The sequence below is a fragment of the Oryctolagus cuniculus genome, chromosome X (genome assembly GCF_051225735.1).
Source record: "Oryctolagus cuniculus isolate XC-2025 breed Fujian yellow rabbit chromosome X, ASM5122573v1, whole genome shotgun sequence".
Classification (NCBI taxonomy): Eukaryota; Metazoa; Chordata; class Mammalia; order Lagomorpha; family Leporidae; genus Oryctolagus; species Oryctolagus cuniculus.
Genome location: NC_142888.1, coordinates 23,682,865 through 23,699,051, shown reverse-complemented (window position 1 = coordinate 23,699,051; position 16,187 = coordinate 23,682,865). Strand labels below are relative to the sequence as shown.

At 37.0% G+C, this 16,187-nt stretch overlaps 1 protein-coding gene across 14 annotated transcripts in view; it reads right to left on the bottom strand.

Moving 5' to 3' along the window:
- SYTL5 (synaptotagmin like 5) overlaps positions 1–16,187 on the bottom strand; it is a 280,881-nt gene that overhangs the window by 66,933 nt on the left and 197,761 nt on the right. For all 14 annotated transcript variants that reach the window (XM_089324968.1, XM_089324966.1, XM_089324962.1 and 11 more), the window contains 3 exons: positions 9,964–10,079; positions 7,944–8,052; positions 4,283–4,417 (listed from right to left, as the gene is read on the bottom strand). In XM_089324968.1, coding sequence (XP_089181094.1) covers positions 4,283–4,417; positions 7,944–8,052; positions 9,964–10,079 — 360 coding nt within the window. The remainder of the gene's footprint in view (positions 1–4,282; positions 4,418–7,943; positions 8,053–9,963; positions 10,080–16,187) is intronic.

Here is a 16,187-nt window from a genome sequence, read left to right as displayed (position 1 = left end):
GCCTGGTAAGTAAAGGAGTTTTCTAAGAGCATTAGCAATTAGCTGTCTAGTGTTTTATGTAATGTACACTACAAACCAGTGATGACTTTGTGAATGTCATCCTGACTCAGAGCTAGAACACTCCTACCTTGCTGTATTCCTATACTAGGAACAGGATGCTGCCTAATTGTATTGTAATTGCAGATTGGTCAATGAAAATTACATTCAGGACAGGAAAATAAATTTACTTCTGATACTAAAGAGATGCCATTTAATGATGAGAGGGGTTCAATAAACTCACTTAACCAAAATAATAGATATGATGACAGCAATATTTTAGTCATGATGGTACAAAAATGCCATACAAGTATTCCTTATAGAATGAGTGGGCAGGGGAGAGGGAGAGAAAAAGAGAAGGGCAGCACTTGGAATGAGGCAGAAGACTAGCTAGGGGCTGGCATGAATTATGTGGTCTCTGCTTTGAATTAGACAAGGCTTCACAGAGACTGTGACAATCATTCCCAAGCCTCCTACAGAGCAATTAAGAATAAACAAATAAAACGTGTGGGGGGGGGCAGAAGGAAAGATGAGAACCCTGTTGGTGATGAGATCAGACAAGGTCCAGTGGTCAAATGCTTGCCGCATCCTTCAAAGATAGGATAGAAACACTGTTGAGAAACACAGCATCAACCCTCATCCATTTACTGAACAGATTAAATTTTAGAATAAAATTTGTGACTTTTCTTTATATTTTTTGAAGAACATTGTTGTTCTTCCATTCAGATCCTCTCTAAAAACCCTTTTACCAGCTGTCTGTGCCCCTCACTAGCTTCTGAGTGCTTTTCTCTTTATGGTTTGCACCTGCCACCTTCAGAGATTTTTTTTTCCCCTTTAGCACTGGAGCTAGAGGCCTACAAAGGTCTTGGAGTTTGTCTTCCCATGACTCCCACAGCAGTTATCAGGTAAATTATAGGACTTCCAGGTAAATTTGAATTTCAGATGAGAAGTGAATACTTTTTTAAGTATTACAATGTGCCAAATATTACATAGGACATATGCTAAAAAAAGTTACCTATCAGAAATTCAGATTTACATGGACATCCTGTATCTTTGTTTGTTAAGCCTGCCAATGCTATCCAAGGACACTCACGGCCAGTGCCTGACTGGAATAGAAGTGCATGGCAAAGCTCAGGGATATAGTTCCTGTTCCAGAGTCCCCAGAGACCAAGCTTCCTCCCCGTCTGTTTTGATTCTCCTACTCCCTTACATATCTCTCTTATAATGACTCAATTAATAATTATTCGCTTATAATTCCTTATCTGAGGGTCTGCTTGTGGGAGAGCTTGACTTCAGATGGAAATCTCACAGATCATAGCACAATGAAAGCTCAGCCTAACTTAGCAGGGGTTTGTAATCACTGCCTTTAATCACATGGCTTCTTCACTGTAGTCTGCGTTAACATTCTTTAAAACAATCCTTTGCCTCATGTGTTCAGTTCCCAGCAACCACTGAATGGTCACTTGACATGCTCTGAAGGGCTTCTTGGCCATCTTTAACCCATTCATACTTGCTCTGCTTTGAAATTACTGTCAAGAAATAAAGTTAACCACACACCTGAAAAAACCACAGCCCTCCAGGAAAAGATGAATGAAACATGAAGAAATAGGCACTGTGCAGGAGAAAGGAGAATAACTGCTAAGCTGGAACAGCTAATGGGCTAAAGAGACCAAGATCTTACAACCTCTTTAGATGAGCAGAGTTAAGAAAAGATGGGCCACTTCCTGGCCCAACTTTCTCAGGAATCATTTTGGAATAATGAAATGTGTCTCACTGTGGCAGTCCATTAATGAGTCATCATAGTGATAAATGCATGTAGCAGGAAAAGGATATTTTGCTCTACTGATCCCCTGAGCATCTTTACTCTCTTTCATAATGGGAAAACATTGTTCTTGGCATGCTTAAGCCAAAGCAACCCTGACTATTATATTCTGATTATTTGTAAATGGGTATTTACAATTTAAACGATAAAGTCTACTTAGGGACTTTCTTCCTTTTACAACAAAAACAAGAAAACCTTGGGCCAATATCCAAGTAACTATTTGGTGAAGCACATCTATATGAATTAATAGCTTTATGAGATTTATAAATTTATAAGCTGTAATTTGTAGTTTATAGAGATAAGACACAAGAAGCAAATTCAGTCAGATTCTAGAAAAAGGTTACAAACATCATGATACTGGAGAACATGACCTTTATTCTGGATGAGGAACTATAAGGTGAACAACTTAAAGTGCTATGATCTAATTATGTTTGTTAAGTTTGGAGCATATTTTTCTAAAATGCTCTCTTGCCTCATTTTATAGATAGTGTCCCTCTTCAAACCAAGATGGCTCATCCATAGAGTCTCCAGAAGGCTGGGCCAAAACAGTAATACTAAGGTAGCTGGATACCATTTCTAAATGTTTTTTCACTATTATCTCAGCATCAGGAGTCCAATGATCAAAAATCAAAATGAAAGAGCCGGTGCTGTAGCACAGTGGGTTAAAGCCCTGGCCTGAAGCACTGGCATCCCATGTGGGTGCCAGTTCTAGTTTCAGCTTCTCCTTTTCCGATCCAGCTCTCTGCTATGATCTGGGAGAGCAGTGTTAGATGGCCTAAGTCCTTGGGCTCCTGCATCCACATGGGAGACCTGGAAGAGGCTCCTGACTCCTGAATTCGGATCACCTCAGCTCTGGCCGTTACGGCCATATGGAGATTGAACCAGCGAATGGAAGACCTCTCTCTCTCTCTCTCTACCTCTATAATTCTTTCAAATAAATAAAAAATAAATCTTAAAAAATCAAATGAGACTTTTTTAATAAAGTTTTTGTGGGACACTATGTGGACTTACCCCATGGAAGCTGAATGAAGCTGTTTCAAGGATGAAAGAAATAATGGCTTACCTTTTGTAATCATAAAGGCAATATATTTGTATTCCTAAAAAATTGGAAAATAATAGGTATGGTGACGGTCGTTTGATAGTGCTTGATGAACAATTCATTTTATGTTCCTTAATATTTATTTCTGTACAGTTTTAAACAAATTTAAATATTAGGAATGCTATAAGGAAAAAACCAACAGGTATGGAGAATCATTCTGAAGGAAAAAAACAAAACCTTAGTAGTCAAAAGAGTGTCCACCCCCTGAAATGTTCTGGTCAGTATTCTAAAGTGGATTTCTGGGGCTGGTGCTGTGGTGTAGTGGGTAAAGCCACCACCTACAGTGCTGGCATCCCATATGGGCACTGGTTCGAGTCCTGCCTGGTTGCTCCACTTCTGATCCAGCTCTTATGACTTGGGAAAGCAATGGAAGATGGCCCAAGTGCTTGGATCCCTGCATGCAAGTGGGAGACCTGGAAGAAGCTCCTGGCTCCTGGCTTTGGATCGGCATAGCTTCTGCCCTTGTAGTGATTTGGGGAATGAACCAGTGGATGGAAGCTCTCTCATTCTCTGTCTCTGCCTTTCTGTAACTCTGCCTTTCAAATAAACAAATAAATCTTTAAAAAAACAAAGTGGACTGCAGGTCAGAATTCTTATTGCAGAATCTAAGGAGTAAGGCCTGACAGTTTTACTACCTAGAAAAATTACAGAATTACTGCAGCCACAAGCAAACAAAGGGGAATTAACATTTGGACAACCTCGTGAAACATGAAAGTAGATCCATTTTCTCAACTCTAGCTTTGATAATATACAAATATGAAAATAAACTCTGACTTATGCTCCAATAGGATAAAGAAAATGAAGCCTAATATGAAATGCCTATGCTCTTGGCTATCCTTTCCATGCCTTGTTACTTTTCCTGATAAGCGATAGCTCTATGCTTAGAATATTCTCACTTCCCTCACTGAGAACTTAAAGAAAGTGGAATGAATGGAAAATTCTCTGAAGCAATTCAAATGATGAAAGCATTAGTAATTTTTTAAAAGCTGCAAGAAATGAATGTGATACTTAGTGATTTCTTTTTTGAAGCTTAGCCAGAGAAAGATCAAGAAATCAACGAAAGCATTTCCTTGCTCTGTACATCTCCATTTGAACTGCAGCCCTGAGTCCTCAAACATACAGTCTCATCTTTGCAGGTGGCACAGATGATTCAAAGAGCTGTAATTCCAGAATGAAGGCAGCGGTTTCCATTTCAACTGAAAAATACCCTTCTGATTTTTTTATATTATGTGTTAAGAGCTCTCTGGCTGGTGATACTTTAGACACCTGGAAGCCCTGTTTGGGTTATTCTCACTATACCATTGCCCAGCTTGTATGTATCTTACCTGTCTGAACTGGAGACTGATTTTAAACTCTGAAAATTTTGGCTGTCTAAGTCCAAGCTGTAGCTCCGTCCACTTTCAGTCCTTGTAGTTATGATTTCTCCTCTGGTTGCTGATCTGAACTTGCTAAGAAGAAATCTGAAAAAAAAATCAAATATTTATTTGTTTGATTTTTCTTAACTTTTATTTAATGAATATAAATTTCCAAAGTACGGCTTATGGATTACAATGGCTTCCCCCCCCCATAACGTCCCTCCCACCCACAACCCTCCCCTTTCCCACTCCCTCTCCCCTTCCATTCACATGAGGATTCATTTTCGATTCTCTTTATATACAGAAGATCAGCTTAGCATACATTAAGTAAAGATTTCAATAGTTTGCTCCCACACAGAAACATAAAGTGAAAAATAACAGATGATTTTTTAAATGATGATGAAATCAGATCAGACCTATTGTCATGTTTAATCCCAGTGAGAGTCAAGTTGGGAATTGATAATTTCTTCTTTTTTTTTTTTTACAGAAGATGAGTTTAGTATACATTAAGTAAAGATTTCAACAGTTTGCATCCCCATAGAAACACAAAGTGAAATATACTGTTTGAGTACTCGTTATAGCATTAAGCCTCAATGTACAGCACATTAAGGACAGAGATCCTACATGAGGAGTAAGTGCACAGTGACTCCTGTTGTTGACTTTAAAAATTGACACTCCTGTCTATGGCATCAGTAATCTCCCTATGCACCAGTCTTGAGTTTCCAAGGCTATGGAAGCCCCTTGAGTTCTCCGACTCTTATCTTGTTTAGACAAGGTCATAGTCAAAGTGGAGGTTCTCTCCTCCCTTCAGAGAAAGGTACCTCCTTCTTTGAAGACCTGTTCTTTCCACTGGGATCTCACTCATAGAGATCTTTCATTTAGGTTTTTTTTTTTTTTCCAGAGTGTCTTGGCTTTCCATGCCTGAAATGCTCTCATGGGCTTTTCAGCCAGATCCGAATGCCTTTAGGGCTGATTCTGAGGCCAGAGTGCTATTTAGGACATCCGCCATTCTATGAGTCTGCTGAGTATCTCACTTCCCATGTTGGATCACTCTCCCCTTTATTTATTCTATCGGTTAGTATTAGCAGGTACTAGACTTGTTTATGTGCTCCCTTTGACTCTTAGTCCTTTCATTATGATCAATTGTGAACTGAAATTGATCACTTGGACTAGTGAGATGGCATTGGTACATGCCACCTTGATGGGATTAAATTGGAGTCCCCTGGTATGTTTCTAACTCTACCATTTGGGGCAAGTCAGCTTGAGCATGTCCCAAATTGTACATCTCTTCCCTCTCTTATTCCCACTCTTATGTTTAACAGGGATCACATTTCAGTTAAATTTCAACACTTAAGAATAACTGTGTATTAATTACAGAATTAAACCAGTCATATTAAGTAGAACAGACAAAAAAAAACTACTAAGAGGGATAATGTATTAAGTTGTTCATTAACAGTCAGGGCTATGCTGATCAAGTCACCGTTTCTCATAGTGTCAATTTCACTTCAACAGGTTTCCTTTTTGGTGTTCAGTCAGTTGTCACCGATCAGGGAGAACATATGGTATTTGTCCCTTTGGGACCGGCTTATTTCACTCAGCATGATGTGTTCCAGATTCCTCCATTTTGTTGCAAATGACTGGATTTCGTTGTTTCTTACTGCGGTATAGTATTCTAAAGAGTACATATCCCATAATTTCTTTATCCAGTCTACCGTTGATGGGCATTTAGGTTGGTTCCAGGTCTTGGCTATTGTGAATTGTGCTGCAATAAACATTAGGGTGCAGACTGCTTTTTTGTTTGCCAATTTAAATTCCTTTGGGTAAATTCCAAGGAGTGGGATGGCTGGGTCGAACGGTAGGGTTATCTTCAGGTTTCTGAGGAATCTCCAGACTGACTTCCATAGTGGCTTGACCAGTTTGCATTCCCACCAACAGTGGGTTAGTGTCCCTTTTTCCCCACATCCTCGCCAGCATCTGTTGTTGGTAGATTTCTGTATGTGAGCCATTCTAACCGGGGTGAGGTGAAACCTCATTGTGGTTTTGATTTGCATTTCCCTGATTGATTTAAAAGTAACTTAAGAAAGAAAGCATTTAAAATATCATTTTTATAATATAATTTCTAGTACTTCTAAAAACAGATGATTATTCTATATGATACACTTGGGGCTGGAGCGTTCCCAGTACTTCTGCAGTATAACGTCAAGGGTGATGATGGAGGAGGTTATGACATTCTGTTAATGACATACCACTGGCTGCTAAGCCAGGTCTCTCTCCCTGCTAAGCAAAGGATCACCTGCTTTGGGAACTTACTCATGTCACCTGAGAATGAAGAAACAATGTGCAGGACATGTTTGCCAGGATACTGAGGATAGGGAGCCTGAACTCACCATGTGCAGAGAAAAGAGCTAGGATGATCCCTTGGGACAAATGGAGGTAACAGCATATTAAGGTGCAGCTCCATGAGAGCAGTGCCTCTGTCTTTCTTATTCCCTGCCAGATAGACACTCTAAGCCTGGGATATGCCTGGCACATTCTAGAACACAATGAATTCTTATGGTAAGAGTGACAAAATTCATGTGGTGAGAAGTATCTTTATATCCTTCATGACATTCGTCCCTGTGGTGATGAAGCCTGAACAATGGACTGTTTCATATCATATAAAATATAATTACATCCCCATGTCACTAAATCATGTGTAACTTTAGCAAAAATAGCTCTTCAGGAATTGAGATTCAAGTCCTGGTCCAGGACACTGAATGTCAAAAACATGGGTGCTTCCAAATGTACTTTCATAAAATATCCAAGCTACATTCTTTTTGTGAACTAGCCCTGGGAGGGACTAGTTCATTTACTTTACACCTACAGTTTTCTAGAAGAAATAATGAACACTAAAGGTACTGGCACAATCTTAATAGAATCTGCCAAGTTGTCTCTGCTTCAAAGACCTCTGGAAGACTGTCATTGTCAAAGTGTTAGAAACTTCAATCTGCTGGAAAATTACATTTTCTGGTGAGAATAACACTTATTATAATGACAATCTATGCTTCTCTGAGAACCACCTTATGCATGTCCCCACCTCTGCACTTCTACCTAAGGTATCTTTCTCCTCTGCCTAGAATCACCTTTCTTCCCTTTTGCTATCCTGAACTCCATCTGTCTTTCATCAGGTTCCACTTAGAATTTGATGTCTTTCTTGATGGCAAGGATATAATGTTTTAAGCTCAATTAATAAATCTTTGATTTAATATTTTATACACCAGTACTCAGATTGAAAGGGAGGAGTATTGACATTCTACAACCAAAGGTAACCATCACCTCTTTGTAGACAAGATTGGCTGTTATATGAAACTTGCTGTTTAGAAGTAATAAGAACTATTTGGTGTAAGACCAGATTTGTCAAATGAAAGGAAATAGTGTTACATGCTCAGGCCAAAGGGGACCTTTATTTATCCAAGATTATAAATAATTAAAATGCATTTCCTTAGGAGGCTGATAAAGTATTACCTTGGTTGAATCTCTGATCTCCTCTGGGCCTCTGAAATATATCACACTTGGAAAAACTAAGGAGATTTTATTTCTGACATGTCTGGAATAAAGGTAAAAAAAATCCCTTAAATAGGTAATATCTTACCCCTTTCTCTTGGGTCCATCATGGCTGGTCTTCTGCCCAGCAGAAGGTGAAGTGTCTGACTTTTCTGCATTCTGGTAGGTTTGCTCTTGACTTTGTACTTCTTCAACTCCTTATTTTTTTAAAAAAATCAGAAGATAAATTTATATATACATTTCTAGAAACAAGAGCACATTTCTATTCAGCATTCATTTTCTTAAGTAGCACAGGAGAAAGAAGTCTATAATGATTGACAATGGTGTTCCCATCCTAAATTTCCCCGTTAAATCATTTCAAATTTGCTGAGTCTTCTAGAGCTAAGAATTAAGATAAGGACTTGTCTGTGAGAAGTTTGCTGTGTAAACTTCCTAGGGATGATTGCAGTAGAGGAATGAATATCTCAGTCTTCTACTGTTGTTTTTAGGGCAGGGGAATCTGGATTCCTGGAGAACTCCAAATCTCTAGGGACTGAGTTCTCACACAAGGTTGTACAAAGCTTACTCCGATTTCTGAGCACATGAGCCACACTTCCTGGGAGGATGGGCACTTGCCTTGTGACTTGATAGATGGTCTACACTTTGGAAACTACTGAGGATTATGTAGGGGAAGAGGGCATAGCTGACAACTCTAACTCTACCTCACTCTGTCCCTCTGTACCATCATACCCAACATTAACTAAGTGACACTGGACTCAGTTCCAAGCGTCCCAGCCCTACCTGCTAGACTTAAAAATAAGGGCAGTTATCCACTGTGTCTGAAAAGAGAAGATAGTCTAGGAAGAGGGCAAAGATGTCTGTTCTACTTTTACCCTGCCATACTGGAGAAATATATTCCCCAAAACAAGCTTTACTCAATATATAACCAACTGAATTATAGTCTGAATGCACCAAAAAGCATTCTCAAGGTGGGGTATTATTTGTATTTGGTGCCAGTGTAACTCTTAATTGACTGAGACTGTTCCATACTTTGGAGACTATTTGGTTTCTTTGATTCCTACCCACTAAATGCATTGACTTAACTCTAGTCATTATGACAACCAGAAATGCCTCCTTGCATTTCCAAATGCTTCCTTGTGAGGGGTGCACGAATCAGTGCACAATATCACCCCTAGCTTGGGAACCCCTAGATTTTAAAAAGTACCATTAAAAAATCTGAAATGAATCATTAAAAAAAAAATCAAGGATTTCTTTCACAATGCGAATCATTTTCCCTTAAATATTTAACATTTCTTTATGATAAAACATCAAATATCTTCCTAGATTTTGTAATAGAAATATACAAGGCATTATCATTGTCTATATTCTGCTTACTATATAATAGAACCCTAGAAATTCTTACTCCTATCTAATTACAACTTAGTACTTGCTTATCAATCGTTATACCCGTCCCTTTCTCCCTTGTACTCTCCCAAGACTCTGGTAACTACCATTCTACTCCCTACTTCTACAAGATGCAAATCACTTAATTCATCTGTTTTATGGTATATTCTTAAGTGTTTAAGAAAATATTGGAAGTGCATTCAGGAAAAGAACTGTGATGAAGATAAATGGCTCCTTCGAACATCTCTGAATTCAGATATATAGAAAATCATCATGAATTTTATTTTCTGTTGACCTCCTCTTCCCTTCTTGTGAATTTCATATTTTACAGTTAGATAGGAGAAGCAAGCTTTGGTGTTCTATTGTCCAGCAAAATGACTACAGTTAATAATAATGTATTCTATATTTCAAAATAGTTAAGGATTTTAAATCTCACTACAAAGAAGTGATACATATTTGAGATGATGGATAGTCTAATTAGCTTGGCTTGATCATTCTACCAATGTATAAATATACTGAAAAATCATATTATGCCTCATAAATATATATTTTAGATAAAATTTTGTTGATTAAAAGTAAAACTAAAGAAAAGAAAGATTTAATACCATCACGTTGTGAAGTACGAACTGTGTTTCCAGAAATGTTCATTTGTTATATAACAGGAATTATTTATCCCACTGAAACAAAAATTGAAAGTCTCAAAATCAATTAATTGTTTTTATTACCTGGACTTCTTCTTAAAATGGACTGCCGGACAACATCAGTGCCTAGAACGTTGACTTGCTTGAAACGCTTTGCCTTTTCTTCAAAAAACCATTCACCAGTTATAATCCTTAGCTGCCTGCTCAAGGGAAAGGTGAACAAAATTAAAATTCAATCATTTAGCTGCATAATAAATTTTAGAAAATCACTAATTAAATAAAATAGTGACTTATTTATAGAATTCATCTCAATATCTGGAGTATTTTATGGTGATAATAATGACCACTATTAATCATGTATACTATTTACTATCTGGTAAAATCTTGGTACTTGTTCTTCATAGTTCATGTATTTTTACCCACATAACAACCATTGTAAGCATTATTATTCCCATTTTACAGATGAGGAAACTGATACTAAGAGCAATAAAATGATGTGCTTCACATCACATAGCTGATAAGTAGTAGAGCCAGGATCCCATCCTAAGCATTCTGGCTTAAGGCTCAAATTCTTAACCACTGCATTAATATGGTCTTCAAGGTGAACAATGGCAAACCAGTGAAGGCTATAAATGACATAGGAGCCAAGATCAGACTCTGTTTCAAAAAGATTATTTGATGTAACATGACACAGGGCCAGAGTAGAGAGAGAATGGGACTAAGAGACAGCTTGGTCATTGCAATAGTCCAGGAAAGAGATGACAAGACTCATGCTATGGAAACTGTGAGATTAATAGAGCAGAGGAAACAAACTCAAACTACAGGCAGTAGAAGTGCCTGCTAAAGGTGGGAAAGGAGGATCCTTGAATAGTCACATTCATCTTTTAAGCCTCATCTGCAATGGCTATGTGAAAACACACCTATATTCTGGCTTGAAATTCCCATTACCCTCATCATTGTCCTTTTCCTGTGGCCTATAGTATTTTCTAGTTTATTTTAGAGTTACCTCTGCTCTCATATCTACTGGACTATAAACTCCCTGAGAGCAGATCTCTGTCTGATTCAAGTTTTTCCCCAGTACCTAGAAGACAGTCTTTCACATGATTTTGTTCTCAATATTTTTAAATGAATGACTTTAACATCACTTTAACAATTCATCCTTCTTTTTATATGTTCACAGCTCTCATTCTATCAGTGACATGAGGACAAGAGCATTGGCTGTGTTGGTCACCATTTCTAGGGGCAGCACTTGGTACTGTGCCCTACAAATATTTGTGGAATGAAGTAGGATACCTGGAATTTAACTGATGGCAACTGTGAATGCCATGTTAACGATCTGGAATGTCATTCTGAATGCAGTGGGGGAACTGTATTCTACAGTTCAGAATGGATAATAAAATCTTTGGAGAAATATATGGAGAAGGGAGAAAACAGAAGTGGGAGAACCGATTAAGGTTATTTAAATAGATAGGATAGGAAATGATGAAGATGTAAATCATAGTGTCATGGAGGTGAAGATGAGAACCAGTAAGAATTGATGAGAAGTCTGATAAGGTGACCCAGGAAAAGTTACTGAAAGTCAAATAGTGGTTTCTAGGCCTAGAGTAAGAAATCCATGACATTCAGCAACTGTTTGGACTTGGAAATCAATAACTGTATTGCATGTAAAACAATCCCTTCAGAAAAATGTTTAAACCTCGTTTCCCACAGCAATTGCCCTAAAATCCTACTTCAAATTTTGAGAGGCATAGGCAAGTTATATATGAAACAATGCCATGTACAACTCAGATTTGCCCCCAGGTGGTTAGATCACCTATTGGGAAGCATGAACTTTGCTAAATTAGGTCAATAATCATATCAAATATGCTTATGTAACATATCAAATATAAGATCTAACTTACCACAGTCAAAAGTTTGAAAGGGCTTAATGATTTCTGGATAAATCACAAGTGATTTAGACTTATATATATCACTACTTAAGTCAGAAATCCAGGTGGCAATTGCAGTATTCTAAATTCTGAAGATGTCACCTCAAGATGACTGTCCCTTGGCTATTCAAGCAAACACTAGGTACTGATGTGACTGGAATTTATAGATGGAATTAGACTTTAAAATCATGAGATTATTCTGGATTATTAATGTGGCTCCAAAGTAACCATAAGAGTCCTTAAAAACAGAGGAGGAAGAAGAGGAAGTCAGAGGAGGTGTTGCAGAATAGGAAGTCAGACTGCAAACATGAGAAAGATATGATGCACTAAGAAGGCTCTAAGATGCAGGGATCCACAGTCAAGGATTGGAGAAGCCTCCAGGAGCTAAGGGTGACTATCAGATAAGCGACAAAAAGGAAAGAGACCTCATTCCTACAGTCAGAAGGAACTGGGTTCTTTCCAAAAGAATGAGCTTGGAAGAAGACTCTTTCCAGAGCCTTTTCATAAGAGCTTTACCAGTCAACATTTTGATTCCAGTAACTTGTGAAACCTGAGCAATGAAACAAGTCAAGCAAAACCAGACTTCCAAGCCAGTGAACTGAAAAACAGTAAGTTTGTATTACTTTAAGCTAAATTGTGGTAATTTATTATGGTGGCAATAGAAAACGACTATGACAAATGTAGAAATTTGTTCTAATATACAAACCAGGATATAACTCACACAGGTTGTAAGAAGATAAATAAAGAAAACTTAGATGCACAATAGGGCCAAGGTAGGTACACTGTGTTCTGTGGGCCAGATTTACTTCCTACTTGTTTTGTGGCTCAAAAGCCAGGGATGGTTTTTACATTTTTAAATGATTAAAAATAAAAAGTACTTTCTTGATATATGAAAGTTTAATGACATTCTAAATTCAGTGTTCATAAATAAAGTTTCTTTGGACAACAGTCATGCTCAATTGTTTATTTACTATCTGGCTGTTTTTGTGCTATAACTGCTAGTTGCAGCAGTAGATAACATGGCCCACTAAGCCTAAAATATAGACTCTCCAGTGTTTTATTAAAAAATAAAAGTTTGTAAAACCCTGCAAAGGCAAATAACTTACACAAAAATAAACAATGGCAAAGGGAATAATAGAGTTCAATGTTCAAAAAACAACCAATAAAGGCATGCTATGGTCTTAGTTCTTCTTTGTGTGTTCTTGAGAGATGGGATAGTGCAGACAGCATACTGACAGAGTTTCATATAAGAAAGGGGAAGGGGGACACATAGAGTCTACATGCCCCAGGAAGTGGGCATATCAACTCTATCACATACATCTAGATGTCCACACCTAACATAGATAAGATTTTCCCCGAATTGTTAGTCATTACATCTTGCTATCCTTTCAAGAATAGTCACTGTAAACCTTGTATTTGTTCAATTCCAATATGCACCTGAGTCACTTGGTATTTCAGAACTCTGAAACATCACAACAGTATCTTGGGATTGTGCATTTCTCATCTTTTTAGGTGACAGACAGAAGGCTTGATAGAAGAATAGGAAACTAATACTTAGTGAGTATACTCTGGGCACCAAATAATGTGGTTGACACCTTACACATGATATTTCTAATTGCTATAAGCCACAAACCAGCTATTATTTTCCTTAATGTATAAACATGGAAACTATAGCTTATGTGAATTAAATAAAGTTCTCAAAGTTATAAAGGCACTATGATAGAGGATTTCTACTCAATGTCCAGGTCCATTTTTAATTTATATAAAGTGAACATATTTCATCCATTTCATACATACAGATTTAGGAGCACAGTGATTTATGTTCTTTAAATCTGGCAACATTGCCAGGAAACAACTCATACATATCAGTTACAAAAAGACTTTGAGAAATAGTGATACCTATAGAAACCAAGGAATAGAGCATATGATTGGGGTGTGTGTGTATGTGTGCACACGATGGTGGGTCAAGTGGTAGGAATAAAGGGAGGAAGAAAGAGGAAAGAAAATGGGCATGATACCCACTATAAAATTTATATCCTCCTCTACCACATAAGCCTATTATTTGAAAAACACAAGGCTTGATATAGATTCTGTGTTTCCTATTATATACTCTGAAGAAAGAGATTGACTGAAATTATAGTGGGTTACACTCACTATTTGTAAATAATGATTTTAAGTATTAAAATGTGTATTAAGAATTTGGTAGTCTGGATTCTGGGATATCAAACCTTCACTTACAGGATTATATCAATGTAAAATCAAGTTAAATTTTCTTTAGATTTGTAGGGAGAATATTAAGTAATCTTGTTAAAAAATGAATTGTTACCAAAAGATTCATTTTGTCCTTTATCTTCTATTAACTATTGGAAATATCTAAAATATAATATGCTTATTAAATATTCTGAGATGAACCTCTGATTTCCTTCCATTATTTATAAGGAAACTAGCTAAAATTACATACAGTTTATTCATCACATGGAAAGTACTTATTGCATTGCATCTATGTCAGGCCTTGTGCTACAGCTAGGAATACAGTGGCAAAGAAAACAAAGATCTTGGCCATATGGAGATGTTGGTCTAGATTTATTTCCTTCTTCTTTCTCAAACAGGAAAAAAAATAAAAGAAACCCTTAGACACATTATGATGAAGTTATAGGACATTATAGACAAAGAGGACATATTAACACTCATTAAGGAGGACATAGGAAAATAGATTACCTACAAAGGAATGATGATTAGAGTGACAGTTGAATTTTAGCGATACTTTAATATAGATGCTAAGGAAATATCTTCAAAGTTCTGGAGAAAGTAATTATCACCCAGACTTGCATATTCAGAGAAACCACTGTTCAGGGATGACTATGAAATAAAGTAATAAGCAAAATGAAAACTGAGATAATTTATCACCAATAGATTTTCACTAAAGCAAATTTTAAACATTATGTTTCAAGATGAGGTAAAACAGATCTGAGATATGAAAAGGAACGGTGAAGAATGAAACTGATAAAATGTAATAAATCTAAGCAAACATTAGTATATGAACAAAATTATATCTAAATTATTGGATTAAACAAGAATATATATCTAGCGGCAAGCATTGTGGTGTAGAGGGTAAAACCAATGCCTGTGACACCATCTTGGATGGTCCAAGAACCTGACTTTTCTGTGAGCTCTGCCACCCTGCTTTCATAGCCTGGATCACCCTTAGTTCCTATAGGAAGGAAGCATAAAATAATAACTTTAAAAAAATTTAGCAAAGACCTTGACAGAACCCTGTCACTGGGAACAGGAATCCTCAACCCTATTTCAGGTCATGAAATCTTACCTAGAGTCAACTGACTAGGTACATAGATTAACTGTGTCCAGAAAGACAGTCATCAGTAATCAGTACTGCGCTTTACCTTTTCAGGCTCGTGGGAATCTTAGGGTATAAGCTGCCATAATTTTAAAGAAGAAAATCCACAGGGGCTGGCATTGTAGAATAATGAGTAAAGCCGCTGCCTGCAGTTCTAGCATCCCATATGGGCGCCGGTTTGAGTCCCAACTGCTCCACTTCCAATCCAGCTCTCTGCTATGGCCTGGGAAAACAGTGAAAGATGGCCCAAGTCCTTGGGCCCCTGCACCTGCATGGGAGACCTGGAGGAAGCTCCTGGCTCCTGGCTTTGGCCTGGCACAGCTGGCTGTTGTGACCATTGGGGAGTGAACCAGCAGGTAGATGATCCTTCTGTCTCTCCCTCTCTCTGTGTAACTGTGCCTTTCAAATAAATAAATATTTTTAAAAAAAGAATATATGTATAAAACACAGGGAAAAAATTACATATCAGCCAGGAAGAAGATATATAAAATTTAAAAATACCAAGTTTCTTTTATTGATTGGAAGAAGGGCAAAACTATTGATGTATAAAGTTAAATATAATATAATTTCTAGGTAAAACTACTGAAAATGAAAAAAGCATATAACACCTATACCAGTAGAAAAGATAAAATGGAATGCAGAAAATCTACACCAATCTGTAGATAATATAAATAGATAACACAAATATTGCAATAGTCACAATGAATATAATTAGGCTAAGCAATAATGTAAGAAAATATATTAAAATTTAAAAAATTATAAATAGTATATATTTATAGTAGGTATATGTGTATATAGCAAATACTTAATGCATATAGCATGCATGTATAATAAATATTTACACAGAACATATATTTTTAAATAGCATAAATACTATATGCAAGAGACTCACCTTAAGCACATGGATACAGAAAACTTGAAAGTTAAATGATATATATTATGCAAGTATCAACCCAAAAATGGATGATGTATTAACAACAGACAAAACAGAGATTAAAGTAAAAGCTTTGTAGAGATGAGAGGGT